At 42.5% G+C, this 18,998-nt stretch overlaps 1 protein-coding gene across 13 annotated transcripts in view; it reads right to left on the bottom strand.

Moving 5' to 3' along the window:
• The window catches only part of ST3GAL3 (ST3 beta-galactoside alpha-2,3-sialyltransferase 3), a 256,620-nt gene that overhangs the window by 31,228 nt on the left and 206,394 nt on the right, over positions 1 to 18,998 (bottom strand). For all 13 annotated transcript variants that reach the window (XM_077334059.1, XM_077334052.1, XM_077334054.1 and 10 more), the window contains one exon: positions 8,500 to 8,646. In XM_077334059.1, the coding sequence (XP_077190174.1) occupies positions 8,500 to 8,646 (147 nt within the window). The remainder of the gene's footprint in view (positions 1 to 8,499; positions 8,647 to 18,998) is intronic.

Genomic DNA, 18,998 nt, shown 5'->3' on the forward strand with positions numbered 1-18,998 from the left:
ATGGTTGAAAAGGGAAAGGGATGGGAGGACCATGGCAGATGAACTTGCTGAAAAGATAAAGCCAATCATGTCCTCCCCTACCCTCAATTCTATTCACTTTTCTACCATCCTGGTCATAGTATGTGACAGTTTTACTTTGGCTATGTGGGGGGGAAGCAGTCTACACACTATCCTCCTTATCTCTCCTTCCTCCTCACCTAACAGTGGGATTTTCCTTCTTTTCTCCTGGTCAGTGGAAACTTTTTTCCTTTTATACTGGGGAAACTGCAGCTGGTGGCAATAACTAGAAAAATATGGCATTTCCGAGTTACTCAGTAAGTGTGCATGTGGAAAGAATCATATCTGGCTATGGCTTGAATGATGGTAAAATTAAGATACTGGTTTGTTAAGGAAATACTTGTGCATTTGAGGCTAGGCTGAGACAGAAATTGACAGCCAGAAACTGACTAAAATCTGAGGGACCCAGTTTCAAATTCTTGTTCTGCCACAGAAACTTGCTGGGTGACCCTGTGTCACTCATTCTCTCTTGGCCTAACCTACTTAACCAGGGTTCAATGAGGATAAAATGAAAGGGGGAAATGGTGTAAGTCATTTTGGGTTTCCATCAGGAAAAGAAGTGGGTATAAGTGATGTAAAATAATAAAATGCAATAAATAAAATACCAAATACAGAAAAAGTTTAGCTATTCTTTGGCTTTTGTTAGACTTTGAAATATGTGATGCTCACAGTCATGAGGCCTATCACTGTTCTATTAATTTTTAAACAATTTATCAGAAAACAAACCCTCCCAACAGCACAGCGGCTACATGGGCATATTCCTGAGATGCCCGAGTAGAACATCCTGACGGCTCCGAGCCCTGGTTAGATACCGCTGGCAGGGAAATGGACAGACCTAAGGGGTATGGCAGGAATTAGTCTGCTCCCTAAACTCGCCCAGCCAGGGAATGCTCTCCCACACAAACAAGGGGAAAATTATGCCATCAGAAAAACAGTGTAGCCCATAAGTGTCCATATGACAGAAAAGGCCAAATAACCCCTGCCGGGTGGTGCCCCACCTCAAAGCCCCAGCTGAACACTACAGCAACTACAGCTGCAACCAATACCCCCCCACACACACCAGCTGCAGCCAACACCCCTCTTCTGCATCCAATTACAGTCCCTCCCCCCCAAGCACTATATAAACCTCAGCCAGAATGCCCCATAGTAGTTCAGTAGTAGGATACATAGCATGAAACCCTGTCTCAGAGGTTTCTGCTGTGTACACTTAAAACATGCAGCATTGTACTTTGTGGTGGGAGAGGCACAGGGAGAGCACTTAGCACTATCACCAATGGGGGTAAGCAAAGTCCATGCTATAGAGGCCCTCATGACGGCTGTGAATATCCTTGAATCCACCAACCTGTTATCGCTCTCCCAGAGAGCATACAGGTTTTCTTCCTTCGTATGGTTGAGACTAGATCAAGATGGACACTAAGATGTACAGCATATGCACTGGTAGCTAGGAGGGGGTGGGAGAAAGTATACAGTGAGTTTGCTGTATTCAGGGCACCAGGTAGCCATTAAGGTTTAGCACTTTTTGCCCTTGGCAACTTTCAGACCTACACTTTGTCCAGTTCTGGGTTGTGGTGGGGGAAAGCACATTTGTTTCTATCCTGAAGTTTTATCACCCATGTCTTGGCACAGGAGGAGCCAACTCCACCCAGCTGCAAACAAATGCAATTCACAGGCTTTGTGTGTATTCAGAAGAAATTCCCTAGAGATGAGTCATGGGGTTTTCAAAGGGTGTCCAGGGAGATGTCAAGCAGACATTGCGTGTAAATCAATGACACACCTTGTATAAGGGAACACACGCTATCGCCTGCAGGTTTGTTCCTTCTGAGACACACAGAACAATAGAAATATACTTAATGGACATTCCCAGAGAGGATCCTAAGCATATATACACGGTCTCTCCCGCACCACCTCTACATTTGGTACCGGCAGAAAGGAGAGTGTTTCTGTTTAATCTTAATTTGTAGAAAGCAATGGTGATTTGGGGAGGGGTTCTTGCACTGTCTGGAAACTATTAACTGAGTTAGCAAACAGGGGTATTCATAAGGATCAGTCACTGTATGAAACTCAGCTCCACCTTTAGCAGACTATTCTTTCTTTCCCTGTGGCATCATAGCACCAACTCTATACTTTTTGACTAAAACATATTGTAGCAAGCGAAATCCAGCTAGCATTTCCCCTCAGTCTACAACATTGTGTAATGTGGGGTCTAAACCCTGGCCTACAGGATGCTCGTTTATGCTGCCCCTAGCTGAATGGGCCAGCTTTACAACCTTCACTGAAGTTTTAGGCATTGCTATGTCTGCTGCTCAGAGAGATATTTTTATTGTGCATTGCACTCAATTGTTCTCCTCTACCTATATAGAGTGGTCATTTTAAGATTTGCAACATTACACCAGGCTTTTGGGATAGCTCACAAAGACTCCTTTTAAAGACAAATATTTTAATGTCAAATAAAATTCTTCAAGATTTTAATGCACATCAAAATGTCACTAGAGAAAGTTAGACACACCCTCCCATTGTTATGTATAACGATGTCCCAAGAGATGCTGATGATTAATTTCCTCCTCTTTCCCAATACCATGTCACTTGTAAACCCTGCAGTTCTTGGCATTAAAGCTGAGCTTGGAAGTACCATGGACAGAACATGTAAGGTTGCAAGTGGTAGGAAGCCTTTCCCAGGGGGAAGCATGAATCCAGACCAAAACAGAGACAAAGCTGGCTGGTATACCTGATGTTCAAGGGGACTGGGCTGCCCACCCTTTGGGGACAAATCTTTCTTTGACTCAGTTAAATGGAAGGAAGATTAATGGACCTAGCATTTCTGTTAGAAATTCAGTGCAGTAGCTAAAAGCATTTCCCCTCAACTGAATTTATCATGTAAGTTATTCTCTTTCTTCAACAAACACAGCAGTCCTGGGGTGGACGGGATGGGATGATGAGTTGAAATAAGGAGCTGACTGACCCCTACATTGGCATAACTCAAGGCATTTCTGCACATTGAAAAAATTAGCATTATGCCAGCGCAATGGCACAATGCTAAAAAATAATGCGCCTCCAGCCATTCCTCACCTCCTGGCCCTCTCGATTCCCTCTGCCACCTTCTCACATTTCCAATCACTCTGCACACCTGCCTGTAATGACGGAGGAGAGGAACACTATGCACGCACTTCTCTTCTGCCTGTCACGCAAGTCAGCCAATCACCTTTCTTCCTCTTTTAAAGAGGCTGCAAGGCAAGCTAATTAAAAAAAAAATCAGACTTCTCCATTTAGACGCCTATGCATATAATAAAAAATGCATAGTGCTTCTTTTTAATGCCATGCCTTTTGTATTCATGAGCCTTGTAGCCCTGAATCGGGGGGGGGGGGGGGTAGAGAGGCATACTTTGTGCATTAACTATAGGGGTAAATGTTTTTTTCTTTGCTTTTCCTGGATTATTAAACGAGTACTCGTTGCTCCAGGCACTTTGCTTAAAAAAAAAAGAAACCTCATCCCTGGGAGAAGGGAGAGGGAGGTGAGGCGGGCAATGGAGGCAGAGATAGTGCTACATTGGCTCCGCACAGTTCCTTGGCGTATTGCTTGCTGGGTACTCTCCTCCTGCTCACGCTACATGGCTGGGGGAATCAACTTTATGCGATTCCCCAGCTAGCTTTAAAATGGAGGATGTAGCTGCCGGTTTGCTGCTGGGATGCTGGATGTTGGCAAAATGACTAAAATATGGTATCTCCAAAAGATAAGTATTTCACTACATTTGCTGGGTACGGAATTGCCCTCAGAGCTATGCCAGAGTCTGGCAACAGTGTTGGGACACCTTTTTCACATTAAGCTGCTGTGTACCTATCCCTTTAGGGAGGTGGCTAGCAGTGCCATAGCTGTGCCATGGTCAGCCACCGGAGCACAGGCATAACACCGGATTGCTCTGTGTGTTTAGCCACACCTACCATAACTTTGAGACTAGAGTACATAATGATTCCTACACAGGACTGTTATTTGAAGGTTCCTTGGAAATTTCAGTGGGTCCAAAATGCAGCAGCTCAATTATAATCAAGAGTAGGTTGCATTGTTCAGTATACTGCTCTCTTAAGATCTTTACATAGCACTCAATTCAGGGTCCTAGCTCTTACTTTTAAGGCCGATGCAGCTTGAGAATCACATACTTAAATGGCCATTTTTCTCTGTAGGATATAAATCTACATGACAATTCTGATCTCAGCAGTTGCTCCTTGCTGCTTCACACAGATTTGTTAGAACTGCCAGTGCATAGCCTTGGGCCTTTACCAAGGTGATGCCAATTCCACGGAATGGTCTTCCTGACAAGGTCAGAAAGGCAGCTTTACTCTGGGCTTTCAGGATATTTTGCAAGGCTATTTTGAGGTCTTTGAGACCAGGTAGAGAAGATATAGGTTATTCTGCCTGGGAGCGTGTTTTTAATGGTATTTGTGCTGTGCTTTTTTTTTATGATTGGTGTTTTAAAATGTCACAATCCATTTTCAAGCCAGAAACGTACAGGAGAAAAGTGGGATAAAAGTATTTTCAATTTAATCCTATCATTTTCTGGCTTGAAAGTAGATTACTTCCCCATTGGAGAAGACAGAACAGGGACACAATCTACTCTACCTTAGTAACAAATGGTTAAAGTTAACTCCTCCCCTCACCACAGCTCTAGGTAGCAGTGGTGATGCTGGGGGGAAGCAGGATATAAAAGCAATAAACAAGCAAGCAAATATATAAATAATAATTCATCCACCTACCATCTCTCCCTTTTAAAAAGGTTTCAAATTAAAATGGAACATTAAATATTTGAAGATTCAAGTAGGTAGCCATATTGGTCTGAAGTAGCACAACAAAAATAGAGTCCAATAACCTTTAAGACCTTAAAGAACCCACATCGGGCCGGGTACTCCAACAACTTGGCTGGCTCCCAGTTGAATTCCAGATTAAGCTTAAGGTTTTGGTAACCACCTTTAAGGCCATACGCAGTTTGGGCCCAGTGTATTTGAGAGACCGCAAACCTGCCTATACCCTCTAAAGAGCCTTATGCTCCACTACCTCCAACTGGCTGGCCCCAGAGAAATATGTCGGACCTCAACAAGGGCCAGAGCCTTCTCGGTCCTGGTCCCCACCTGGTGGAACGAGCTCCCTGAGGAGATCAGAGCCCTGCCTGAACTTCCACAATTTCACAGGGACTGCAAAAGTGAGCTCCTCCACCAGGCATTCACTTGAGGCAGACCGATTTGGAATATCTGCTGGTCCCCCCCTCAGATGCCCTTCCACGACTGAACAATTTGATCTCCCCAGTGTTGTCGTTATTCATGTTGTGTTGTGATTGTTACCTGGTAGATTGTTGTGATGTTCTATTGAAATTTATATAATGTTATAGATTGTTATAATGTTCCATGTACATGTATGCAATGTTCCATGTAAACTGCCCAGAGCCGTAAAGAATAGGCGGTATAAAAATCCAAATAAACAAACAAACAGTTTTGTTTTTTAAATTTAAAATTAATAATTAAGTATAAAATAACTAAACCAGTTTTTATCCACCTCCTTTCCCAAGTGTAAAAAGAGGGGGAAGAATTAAAATTAATTCAGATAATATGTATTTAGTTGGATGGGTTATAGTAAGGGCAAATTATAAAGTGGTTTCTAGGCCTAAACTATAGACCTGGCGGAAAAGCTTTGTCTTACAGCCCCTGCAGATCTGTTTAAGGTCCCACAGGGCCCTGATCTCATTTGACAGAGCATTCCACCAGGCTGGGGCCAGGGCCAAAATGGCCTTGGCCCTGATTGAAGCCAATTTTACTTCTTTTTATCATGGATCATCAGTGAGGGAGCTACAGAAGCATTCTTTTCTCCTCTTTCCATTTGCATTGCCTACTGCTTATTGCCTATGGCACACCAGTCTTGCAGCTTCCTGTGTTTTATTTGTTACATTCATTGGAGAAGCAGAGGATGGCAAACCAGGCCACTGTCCCTTTTACCTTTCAACGTAATTCCCCAGTGACTAACAATTACCAGCTGTCATGACTAGTAAAAAGAAAAAAAGAGACAGAAATGCAATCCCCTCTCTTCTAGTTAGATTTCACAATATTACAAGCAATTAGCCCAGAGGGAGAAGAGACGGCTAAAATGAAATAAATTATTAACACTTGGGAGCAGATGGCTTTTTTTGTACCAGGGGAAGTGAAACCTAAGAGAATCAGCATCTGAGGAATAGCCGGGCAGTCCCACACTGCTGATAACGGGAAAAGGGAACCTATGTGGAATTGTGGGAACAAGGACTTCATTCTTCAGACCTCCTAGTAGCCATTTTGGACCTCATCAGAGCTTCTAACACAACGAAGATCAGAGATCCTTCACAAAAAGTCGTCACCTACTACACTTCTGTACATACTATAGCACTCTCCACAAATCCCACTATTAGGCTGTGTAGAGGCAGAATACTTGATTGGTGCATCCTCCTGAAGACTGGCCTGTTGGAAAGGAAGGGCACATGTGGGGAAGGAACAACCATGTGACCATCCTGAGCTCCTAGAAGGAAGGGCAAGGTAAAAGTGTACTAGATAGGATATCAATTTTCATAGCAGCTGTCTTTGTAGGCTTTTTAACTCCATAAACAGGTGGATTTCACATATTATATGAACAGCCATGAGGTACATATTCATCTCAGCAAGCTTGCATAAAATACCCCTGGAGAGCAACAACAAAAAGCTCAGTTGTGGAACATACTATTTATCACTCCCAAACGGTGGTGAAGGAGAAGAAAATACTATCCTACCATAGAGTTGGAAGGGACCTCCAGGGTCATTTAGTCCACCCCCCTGCCCAATGCCTCCTTGAACATACAGAAGTGGACATGTTTTGGAAATCCAGGAATGTGTTTATGATGTAGTTTAAAAACATAGCCATGCTATTTTCCTGAAGTGAAAGCAATAAATAATGTGATCATACTCTAAAGAGTTATTTAGTGTGAGAGGGGCTTTCATAGGGTAAAAAGCTATTTTATTTATTTGTTTGTTTTATTTCTACACCACCCTTCCATATGGCTCAGGGTGGTTTACATACAACTTGGGGGATACATGGAACGAATTAGTACATAACATAAACAAATACACTATTATATGCAAGATTTTACCAAAGTATTCTTTTTTAGCCTTCGCTCAAAAAACAACCCCTCATTTGAGTTATATTCCTCCTCTATTTTTCCTCTGGGAAAAATGTACATCTTTTAGAACTCTTGTTTATATCAGACCAATATAAACATGTGGTATAAACTGCTACAGTTTTCTTCCAAACTACAATTTCCACTGTTCTTCTGGGGAGGCCGTGTAAGTTATATGGTTTAAAAACACCTTTGGTGTGTAGTGTCAATATTGCTTAACTAGCAAGCACAAGGAAAAGGAAGAGGCTTAGTAACCCTAGCTAAATCAGTACCAGAACAACCCAGGCTTTTTGTTTCACACACTCTAGATCAGATATCCCCAACCTTTTGAGCATGGATGCAGAGCCATTCATACAGAGGGAGCCCCCCAAAAGAAACACAGAGCTGGGAAAGACCTCGTCTAGTGCACCCTCCTTGCACAATGCAGAAAATTCATAACTACCTCCCCACCACTCTCCCATCTCTATGCCCAAAGGAAAGCAAAAATACACTGGGGAAGAGCAGTGAGAGAGAATAACAGCAACACTCTGGCGGCAGCTGCCACTGAAACAATATTAGTTTAATCTACTCAGTCAATCAGAACTCCTGTGGCTGATTGGGAGCCCTGTCGGGCAACTGCCCAACCCGGTCCCACCCACTTTCTAAAAAACATGGTAAGCACCAGGAAACGTGTCTGTGGGCAGCATGACACCCCTGGACTCTGCACTGATGACTCCTGCTCTAGGTCTTATTATCCTATACTTGGCTTCTTTGTGTTGGCTCTTATAAGATCAAAGAGAGTTCCCCAGTCACATAGATGCCTACGCAGTTTGAATTGGCATTTCAAGCACTCTGTGCAAGTGCTACTGGAGTAGCTTTACATACTTAGTTAGTTTCCTACATGTAGGAGGAGCCACTAGAGAATTATTTTGTGTCATAGAAGAACAGCTTTGTGGCATCAGACCAAAGTCCACTTAGTACAGCATCCTGTTTCCCAAAGCTACTGATTCTACATCTATATACAAATGACTCATGAGGGCAACAGCCCTTGCCCATAATTATCCCCTGGCACTTGATGTTCAGAGCTACAATGCTTTTGAACATGAAAGTTTATCTACCTATCAGGGTTTGTAGTTTTACCACTGATAATGTTGTTGTTAGGTGCAAAGTCATGTCCGACCCATCGTGACCCCATGGACAATGATCCTCCAGGCCTTCCTGTCCTCCACCATTCCCCGGAGTCCATTTAAGTTTGCACCTACTGCTTCAGTGACTCCATCCAGCTTACTGAACACAAATATCTTACCTCTTTAATAGCAGACATCTTGATGTTCTCATAGTAATGTAATGGTGCGTTTGGAGAGTTCATGTCATAACCAAATCCAGCCACTGCGACTTCATCACAATTGTGGAGTACCATGGTTATGGCTACACTTCCCAAAGTAGGAATGTTCTGAAAAGGAAAGTGAGAAAAAGCACAGAAGCTATTTAGCAAGTCTTGATCTTAATGATGCTAAGGGGAAAATGTATTAGAAACGCTACTTTAAGAGGGTTTGGGGTAGAATTAGGAAGAATTCCTGTTGGAACAGATTGCTGGGATGAACTGTGCACATGAACCATGAAAACTTCACTGCAATTTAGAAAAAGAGATTCTGTTGAGGAGAAGAGAGCCACAGGGGAAGTAAAAAAGGAGAAAATGAAAGAAACAGCATGGGTGGGGGAAGAGATTTCAGCTGGAATAACCAGGGGGGGGGAACCCTACAATATCAAGGTCCGTGGATCAGTTGGTACCGGGCTGCGGCTCCTCCTCGTCCTCTTCCCTGGCTGCTGCCTCGGGGGCTGCCCTGCCACTCTGCCGCTGGCTCACCTTCGGTGCTTTCCAGCAGCTGCCATGGCTGGGGCTCCCCCTCAGCGTGGCACTACGCAGGTGCTGCTAGCAGCACCCCCCAGTGGGTGGCGGGAATTCAGGGGCGCTGGCAGAAAAGCAAGTAGAGCAGGGGCTGAGGCGGCAGCCACATCCCTCGGCAAAAGACCCCCCCCCCCCGGCCTCAGTAAAATTGTCAAGTGTTGACCGGTCCTCAATGATAAAAAGGTTGGGGACCACTGCCTTAGTGGACCACAACCTTGGTAACATGTTGATTAGCACACAGCAGTTTCAAACTGGCAGATTAGAAGCTGGTTGAACAGAATCTTCAAACCAGGTCAATATTTTGTGTTTTAAATGATCATTTTATTTGTTGCTGTTTATGTTCTGTACCAGTTAGCCGTATATTTATTCTGAAGACTTATACCTCCCCCTTCAATCAACTGATCTTCAAGGCAGCTTACAGTGATAAAGAATCGTAGAATCATAGAGTTGGGCCATACAGGCCATCTAGTCCAACCCCCTGCTCAACGCAGGATTAGCCCTAAGCATCCTAAAGCATCCAAGAATAGTGTGTACCCAACCTTTGCTTGAAGACTGCCAGTGATACTGCCAATCAACAATAGTTATGGAGATAAATATAAAAAATATATAGAATTTCTCAAATAATAACTTTGCCTGTTCCTTGAGCAGAATGGTAAAGCCCAAACAAGACTTCACAAGGCAGTCATGTGCATTTTATTCACATTTCTGCCTTGTTCACAAATTGTGGGAAGGGTCTATTCCCCCCCCCCCCGCAAAAAACAAACAAACAAACAACAAAAAAACAAACAAACATACATGAGAGGGGTGCTGACAGCCAGCTTGGTGTAGTGGCTACCTTGTATTCTTGCAGTTGGCCCTAATTCATATGAACTTCTTTTAGACCCTGACAATAGGAGATGTTAGGTGCATCCTAATTTCTACATTATCAAAGACTCAGAAGCCCTGACTATTGCCTTCTTCATCTACTGCTGTCCAGTTAGTGAGCTGCTTTGGGATTCCTTTGGCTAATGAAAAACAAGGTATAAAAAACAACTCTTCTTATAATCCTACCTCCAGGTACCCTCCTCTTTCCCCATTACCTTGCCACAAATTCTTTCCCCGTCTCATCTCTGCTTCTCTGCTGAGGCCAGTGATGGCAACAGCACACGTGGCTTTCATTCCCCCAAGAGTTTATGCACCAATGGAGCCTGCAACACAACAGAGCTGCTTCAGGAGGCAATGGTAATGTGTGAACTACCTCAGAGGGTGGTCTCCTTTGTTGGAAGTTTTTAGGAGGAGAGTAGGTGAGCACCTGTAAGGAGTGTGTGATTTTTAAGTCCCTGAGAAGGTGGGGAGCTGCACTGGATGGCCCTTTATGGCCTCTTCCAGCTCTTTGTGATTCTGATCTATACCTCCAACTCCAAGCACTATGCTGAATCTAGGAAGAGGAAAAACAATGTAGATATGGGCACAAAGGCATCCTCCCATCTCCACTTGAACAGATGATTGCCCTGAGCAGGTTATAGATATTCCAAATCACAGTTTGGGAAGCAGTTTGCACCTCTTCTCTTTCACACAGCATGCAAAGACTCATTGACTGTGACTTTTTTCTCAAAAGGTTGCGCCAAATCAGGTTTGGGAAAAATCACAGCAAAGCAGGGAGAAACATGGAAAACATTATGGAACAACTTCACTTCAAAAAAACCCTCTGGACGCTAAACTGGACTACACCATCTAGGTGGAAGTGCCAAACAGTGTGTTTCTGAGCACTGCAAGAAGGAGAACAAAACTGTCTACAAGGGAGTGTTGATGCATGAGAAAATTCTTGCTGCTTCAGTGCCTTGCCAGCTTTATTGGTTGGGAGGGTCATTTCTGTGTCAATGCCTTTTGGACTAGGAGGAAATGGTTGCAGTAAATCTCTCTGCAGAAATATCTGACATTTGAATTGTGTTAAAAGGTTTCAGTTGTTATGTGATCCAGGGCAGGGGGGAATCTTTTTTTTTAAAAACCCTGTAACTATAGCCCTCCAAGAAAGTTGTCAGTAAAATGTGATTCTTTTGGTTTAAGGGTTGTTCTGAACATTCAAGACACCCACTGCAATTTCCCCCCTGTTCTGTCAATCCACTTTACATGACCAACAACAAGACCACTTTCTAGGCTAATTCTCTACCCCCTGCCATCTCAAGCTCTTTGTGGTCACTGTAAATAAAACTAAAAGGGCTACCTACAAGTAAAGCTACCTAAATAAGATAAGGCAATCCAAAATTCTGAGATTAGATGAGAATTGAACCCCATGAGCTCTCTCATAATTTAGGAAGGGCTGCTGAAGCTTTAGGTCACACTCCACCCTTGTCCCTTAAGCCCAAATTCTTAGATCTCCTCAAGGTCCATGCTTGCATCTGCTCTTGTCTGGACTATAAGCCCATTGACAAACAAACGCCATGCAGCATGTAACAATAGCATACATTATGTAGAAACAACAGATTTGCAGTCATTAACTTAGGGATTCAGTTTGAAAACAGTCATTAAAATATTTATTGATCATACAGCAATTATTCACAAGTCCTTTTAAAAAGCAGCTTTCCGTTGGTGAAATTTGAGACAAACATCAATTTAGCATGCCATTAAACTCTGCCAAGATATCATAGTACATTTATATTGTTTTCTGACAAGTGTTGTTTTCTGACAACACTTGAATTGCTTCTGTAAGCTGTACCTACACACTGTCATGTACACGGGCTAATGATCACCTGCCAAGTGAAAATTAGACAGAACATTCCAGCAAAGATCTTTACTGCAGTCCCTTTAAATGCCTTCCAGGTGAACTCAACACTTGTAGAACACTTTTAAAGGGGCAGCAAACCCTTTATAATCCTTTGGAGTTAATTTGGGGTTTGTAAAAAGAATTTAAAGTCCCCCCCCTCCAATACCCTGGATCAATTCTCCATTATATCCTATGGGGACCATAGACTATAATGGTACATATAGGGTATAATGGAGTTGGAAAAAATCAGGATTTCCAAATATTTACTGAATCCAAATACCATGCCAGTATTGGGATTCAGGAGTATCATGAAATACTGATATTTTTCAGGTTCAATATACCTGAACCAGAAAAAATACCACGGTAGGAGGAGGGGTTTGCACATCCCCAGTCCTAAGTAAACCAAGCAGTCATGGGATAAGAGGACAAGTTCTCTTGTGGATTAAAAGCTGGATAATTAACAGGAAACAGAGAGTGAGTATAAATTGGCAGTTTGCACAGTGGAAGGTAGTAAGCAGTGGGGTACCACAGGGCTCAGTACTAGGGCCTGTGCTTTTTAACTTGCTCCTTCATGATTTAGAGTTAGGAGTGAGCGATAAACTGGCTAAATTTGCAGATGATACTAAGTTGTTCAGATTAGTGACAATCAGGGATGACTGTGAGGTACTCCAGGGCGAATGGACATCAACATGACAAATGAGGTTCAATGTGGGCAAGTGCAAAGTAATGCATGTCGGGACCAAAAATCCTAAATATACCTACATGTTGTCCGGTGGTAACTGACCAAGAAAGTGATTTGGAGTTGTGGAAGATAACTCACTGAAGATGTCGACTCAGTGTACTCTCTCAATAAAAAAGACAATGCTATGCTGGAGATTATTAATGGTGCGGTCTCATTTGGAATATTGTGTACAGTTCTGATCACTGTACTTCAATAAAGATATAACATTGGAAAAGGTGCAGTAATGCGCAACTAAAAACACTTTCTCTCTGAAGAAAGATAAAAGAGGTTAGGGCTTTTTAGCTTGGAGAAATGATTCAGGAGTGACATGATAGAGCTTTAAAAAATTCTGCGTTGGAAAGAGAAGGTAGAAAAAGAAGTACTTTTCTCCCTTTCTTAAAATACACAAACTCATGGATACTCCATGAAATTAATGAGAAATAGTCTTAAAACAGATAAAAGGAAGTACTTATTCAGTCAAAGAATAATTAACATGTGGAATTCACTGTTGCGGGAAGTGGTGGTGGGTACAAGCATAAATAGCTTCAAGAGGGGATTGAATCAGTTACTATTAGCATCAGTTACTATACTATTAGACCATCAGTTACTATTAGCAATAAAGTATAGATAGAACACTTGGGAGCAGTGAAGCTCTGTATTCTTCGTGCTTGGGAGGCAACAGTGGGAGAGCTTCTGAAGTACTGGCCCCTTTGGCGGACCTCCTGATGATATCTGGATTTTGGCCACTGTATAAAACAGATGTTGGACTGGATGAGCCTTTGACTTGATCCAGCATGGCTTCTTTAATGTACTTATGAAGGAACTGGAGCTAAGAGCTATCAAATCTGGAGACAAAGAACACTTTGGCAGAGAGAAACCCTTGATCTGAATCACAATAATTACAATTCATACCAACCACACTACTGAGACTGCTGCTATTCCATTTTGTGCTGAAGTTTAAAGTCCTAAAAAACAAACGTGGGAATTGACATAGAAAGCAGAGTGGTGCAGTTCTACTGTAGGGAATCATGGAGTTGGAAAGGACCTCCAGGATAATCTAATCCAAACCCCAGCACAATGCAGGAGACTCAAAACTACCTACCCGCCCACAATGACTACAATTTCATGCCCATGTAATGCCCCCCCCCCAAAAAAAGAATCGCTGACCAGCCTGGCTTGGAAGAAATTTGCCTCCCAACCCAAAAGGGGTGATCAGCATTTCCCTGGGCATGCAAGAAAGGGACACAAGAACCAAGCACTGATACAGCCCTTCCTACTTACCCACTCACAATCTGCCTGAATGTACAGAATCAGCATTTATGTCAGATGGTTCTACCTCTGCTTAAAAACTCTCAAAGAAGGAGAATCCAAAACCTCCCATGGAAGCCTCTTCCACTGAGGAATAGCATTGAGGAACTGAAAGAACCTCTTCCAAATGTTTAGTGAAAAATTATTTTGAATTAATTTCAACCCATTGTTTCTCTGGGGCAACTCTCTGGGGCAACAGAGTCCGACTCTCTGGGGCAACAGAGAACAATTCTGCTCCATCCTCTATGACAGCCTCTCAAGTACTTGCAAATGGTTATCCTATCACCTTTTAGTCATCTTCTCTCCAAGTTAAACAGACCAAACTCCCTCAAACTTCCATCATACAACTTGGTCTCTAAGCTCCTCACCATATTAGTTGCCCTCCTCTGGACACACTCATTTGTCTACATTCTTCTTCAATTGTGGTGCCCAAAATTCTGCTCTGGTGAGGCCTAACCAGGGCAGAGTAAAGCAGTACCATCACCTCATGTGATATGGACATTTTACTTCTTTTGATACAACCCAAAATCTCATTTGCCTTTTTAGCCACTGAGTCACACTGCAGACTCATGTTCAAACATACTACTGCCAAGACAAGTCTCTCCCAATCTATAATGATCTGATTTTTCCTACCTAAATGCAGAACTTTACAGTTATCACAACTGAAATTTATTTTATTCATTTTAGCCTAGTAATCCAGCCTGTCAAGATTATCCTGTACCCTGGGTCCTGTCTTCTGCTGTGTTTGCTATCCCTACAAGGTTAGCATTATCTACAAATAAGCACACCTTCTATTCCTTCATCCAAATTCTTTATAAATACATTGACTTTATAAATACGGTCCCAGGACTGATCCATAAGGCACTCCGCTTGCCTCGCCTCTCCAAGAGGATGATGAACCATTAACAAGCATCCTTTGGATGTTATCTGTCAGCCAGTTATTGATCCATCTAGAAGTAACAGGATCCATACCACATTTTTCCAACAAATAGGGATCCATACCACATTTTACTAACATTTGGTAATTCTAAAAACAGGATACAATGAAATACATAGAATATTTATGGCAAAAATATGGGACGGACCAGAACCAATGGGATGAAATTAATTCAAAAGAAATTCTGTCTCAACATCCGGAAGAAGTTCCTGACAATTAGAGCAGTTTCTCAGTGGAACAGGCTTCCTCGGGAGGTGGTGAGTTCTCCATCTTTGGAAATTTTTAAGCAGAGGCTGGATAGCCATCTGACAGAGAGGCTGATTCTGTGAATGCTTAAGGGGGTGGCAGGTTACAGTGGATGAGCGATAGGGTTGTGAGTGTCCTGCACAGTGCAGGGGGTTGGACTAGATGACCCAGGAGGTACCTTCCAACTCTATTATTCTATGAAATGCCATTTCTTATGTATATTGGTTTGAGCTGGCATCAGCAGGCCTAGTCTTCAGCAGCTAAAGTTACCACTGCTTGCCATTATGGCACCTGTTGGATACTCTACCAAGTCTAATTTTTCAATATAACCTATGTGGCAAAACAACAGTGGGTGGTGGTTCTATTAATCTCACAGATTTCCTGACTCCATAGGTTAATCCTCAAAGAAATGAAGAAATGAAGGTTATCAAACCATGTCAGATGTATAAATCCATTCACTGTTTGAAACAGAATAATGCCCCAGTATGCAGTTCCCCTATGTAAAGATGAGGTGCCTTGAGGGAAACAGATCAATATTCACTCACAAGAGGCCCAAAATACAACTCCCAGTAATTAGATAAATCCAACAATCACAAAAGGGGATGGGATGAAAAGAATCTGTCAAGGCCTGTCTTCAGGCCTTAATGATTAACTGTGAGAATACAAGTTTCTATTTTAAGAATCCTTAGGAAACTGTAAACAAAATCTGGAATAATGTAACTGCATAATATACAGAAACTAAAATAAGAATTCATAGAGTATAATTAAACATTAGTTTAATGTGATGCTATAGCTAGGACCCACTTTATATGCTACTGCCCCCAAATAAACACTTAAAACTTTTGGTATGGAGGTGAGGAAATATTTTACTGGTTAACACAGGCTTTCTTGTGAAACCCTGGGGTTTCTTGATGACCCTGAAACGGTTTCCCGAATGGGTGGAAGTTAGTTTATAATATATATAAAATTTGTTAAACATTTATCAGATGATATGACCATATATGGTCATGTTGACCCTCCTCCCAAAATGGTCAGTGATGGGCCTGGAGGGGATGGGAATGGAAGGTGCCCTGGGTGGGTGTATACACAGCTATGCCTCCTAACCATATTCTGCATGATTGCACCATTTCTGGGGTTTCTTGAAGCCTGAAGAATGTTTCAGGGATTTCTCAATGGTAAAAAAGTTGACAAAGGCTGGTATAGGAGAAACAACTTGTTCCAATTTTTATTTGTATCAGTCTGGGTTTAGGGGGTTCACCGCATTCAGCATCAGAAACAAGAGGAAAAGAGTAACTGTGAAAATCACAGAAAGTGAAAATATTCCATGCAAATACACAAAACCTGATACGGTGACCAGGAATAGGTATCATTTTTTCTACACTGGTGAAAAATAATCTGCTAAAATTGCACAAGTATCTATACTGTTGGGATTATGAGAGTCTGAATGTTATTTTGAATCTTCATTTCCAAATATATAATTTTGATTAAACAAATTCTTGCATATGTTAGATAAATTGACATTTAGAATAATAGAATCATAGCGTAGGAAGGGATCTCCAAGATCCTCTAGTCCAATCACCTACAGAATGCAGGAAATTCAAAACCACCTACCCACCCATAGTTATCTCATTTCTATGCCCAGATGATACCCCCCGCAAATCAGAATCTCTGACCATTCTGCCCTGGAAGAAATTCTCTTCTCGATCCCAAAGTGGCAATTGGCACTTTCCTGGGCATGCAAGAAAGGGAATGAAACTCATATTTAGGAACAGCAGTCCAACTCAAATGGGACCTAGAATAAGATGGCACTACAGCTGATGCCACAGTGAGATTTCACAGATCTGAAGAATGCAGCCTTTAAACACACATTCTTCTATGTCCAGATCTACAACTCTTTGATTATACCAAACAAAGGGGACACAATGGTACAACATTGTGATACAATGGAGGATGCAAAATGATCCCAGTACTACAACATGTAAGAAAGAGTGCAGGAGCATTAATTATCTTGTATCACAGTGTCTGAAGTGTAATGGAATCCCAGGAAAACTCAATGCTTTCAAAGGCTAAGGGTTACAATGTTTCCTTTTCTAAGATGGTATGGCATAAAGAAGGCATATGAAGGCAGTCTCACAGGGAAGGTGTATGTGGATTTGAAGACTAATTTTGAATGGAAATGGAATGACCTACTTTTCCAAGACAGCTTTCAGGCTACAGAATTTACAGAACTCTTTTTTTAAAATCTAGAACATTAATGCAATGATCATTTTGATCAAATCTTCCACTACAATTGAATTCTTATATTTTTTGTGAGAGAAACCTTCATCTTCCTATTGAAAGGTGGGACCCTGGATTGATCAGGAATCTTGTTTGCAGACTTGCTGGGGGGGGGGGGTGGTGGTGGAGAGGAAATGGCAGCCAAGTATCTGTTGGCCATCTACATCTGGCAGCACTGGGCTCAGCTGCATGATCAGCTGGGGGCTTGGTGGCTGCATCACTGGAGGTACATTTGCCAGTGCCTTGCTGGAGTCAGTCCAATTGGTTAAGTTGGGGGGCTGAGGGAGGGGGCAGAGGGCAGGCATTGGCAGTTAGTTAAAAGGCACTTTTGTGCCACCCGAGTCTCACCTAGCTTCATGGTTCTCACCTGCCCAATCCTCTCTCTTAAATCAGTGTTAGGGCTTGTCACTGTTCTTCAATGTCTGATATTCATTTCAGCATTCAGTTTTGTTGCAGGGTAGTTCTTTCATGCTTGTTTATTTATCACAACCTAGTGGGATGATACCAGCATGGGGCAGATCCATTTTAGGAAAAAATGGCATGCATGCCTGTTTTCCCTTCTTCTGGGTACCCTTTTAAGGGATTTTAGGGGTGGGAGCTATCAAGTGATATGTCCAGCTTGGGGGCTGTCGGGGCTAACCTCAATTGCAAGTGGCAGGAAAACCCATACAGTAAGGTCATCTTTGTGGAATCTAGCATCCTGCCACCTCATGATTCCCCTCTACACCACCAAGCAGGCTGGGGTGGAGCTGGAGTTCATCAACCAGCAGGCAGGTTGGTCAATGGTAGGGTCAGTTTGCTCCATATGGTGCTAAGGCTTCTTACAGTGGTAACTAATAAAATTGTGGTCGATTTTAATCCAAGTGAGATTGTAAATCTGATTATCAACACCATTAATGTTCTTTACTGCCCTTTGTCTCCTCCCATTGGATGCTGGTAAATCCACAGATTTACCAGGACATAAAATACATTTTTACCTTTTAGACTTTTGCTCTACCTAGGCATATTCAGATTCAATTTTCTATGAGGAACTGTGGTTGCCAATAAATCCATATTATTCTATAGGGATGGGCACAAACCAGTTCACAAGCAAAATTTAGCACGAACTTGGCTGTTCATAGCCATTGTCAGGAACCAAGTGATTGAGACCCAGCAGATCCACAGAACAGACATTGATGTCAGGCTTCAGGCTGAAACTTTAAGTAGAAGTCTTTATTTGGAGAATCAGGACACAGATCAGCACTTTGCAAACAGCTCACAGACACGATTCTTGACAGAGACATTAGGGAAGGGGGTTACATAGTTTATATACCTTGAAGGGAGAAAGGGGGGCACAGGGACTGTTTTTGGTGGGAACACTGATTCTCACAGAGAGGACAATACAGGTCCCTCTGATCTACATCCAGCCATCTGGTATTTGGTCTGAGTTCCCAGTAAGGCCGTCCTTGCAAGAGGCGATAATGGAGGGAATGCAGGAGGATGTTTTGAAATGCAAGAGGGGGATGGGAGGGGCACTTTCAAGCAGGCCCAGGAAGGTGCCACAGCTTCATGGGAGATCCGGGAGCACAAAGGAAAAAGCCAAACATCAAAAGGGACGAAACTACAGGTCAGGAACAGGGGTTCATGACAGCCATTCAGGAAAGGCACCTCCTCCAAACTTTTGA

This window comes from Paroedura picta, chromosome 4 (assembly GCF_049243985.1).
Source record: "Paroedura picta isolate Pp20150507F chromosome 4, Ppicta_v3.0, whole genome shotgun sequence".
In the NCBI taxonomy this organism is placed as follows: Eukaryota; Metazoa; Chordata; class Lepidosauria; order Squamata; family Gekkonidae; genus Paroedura; species Paroedura picta.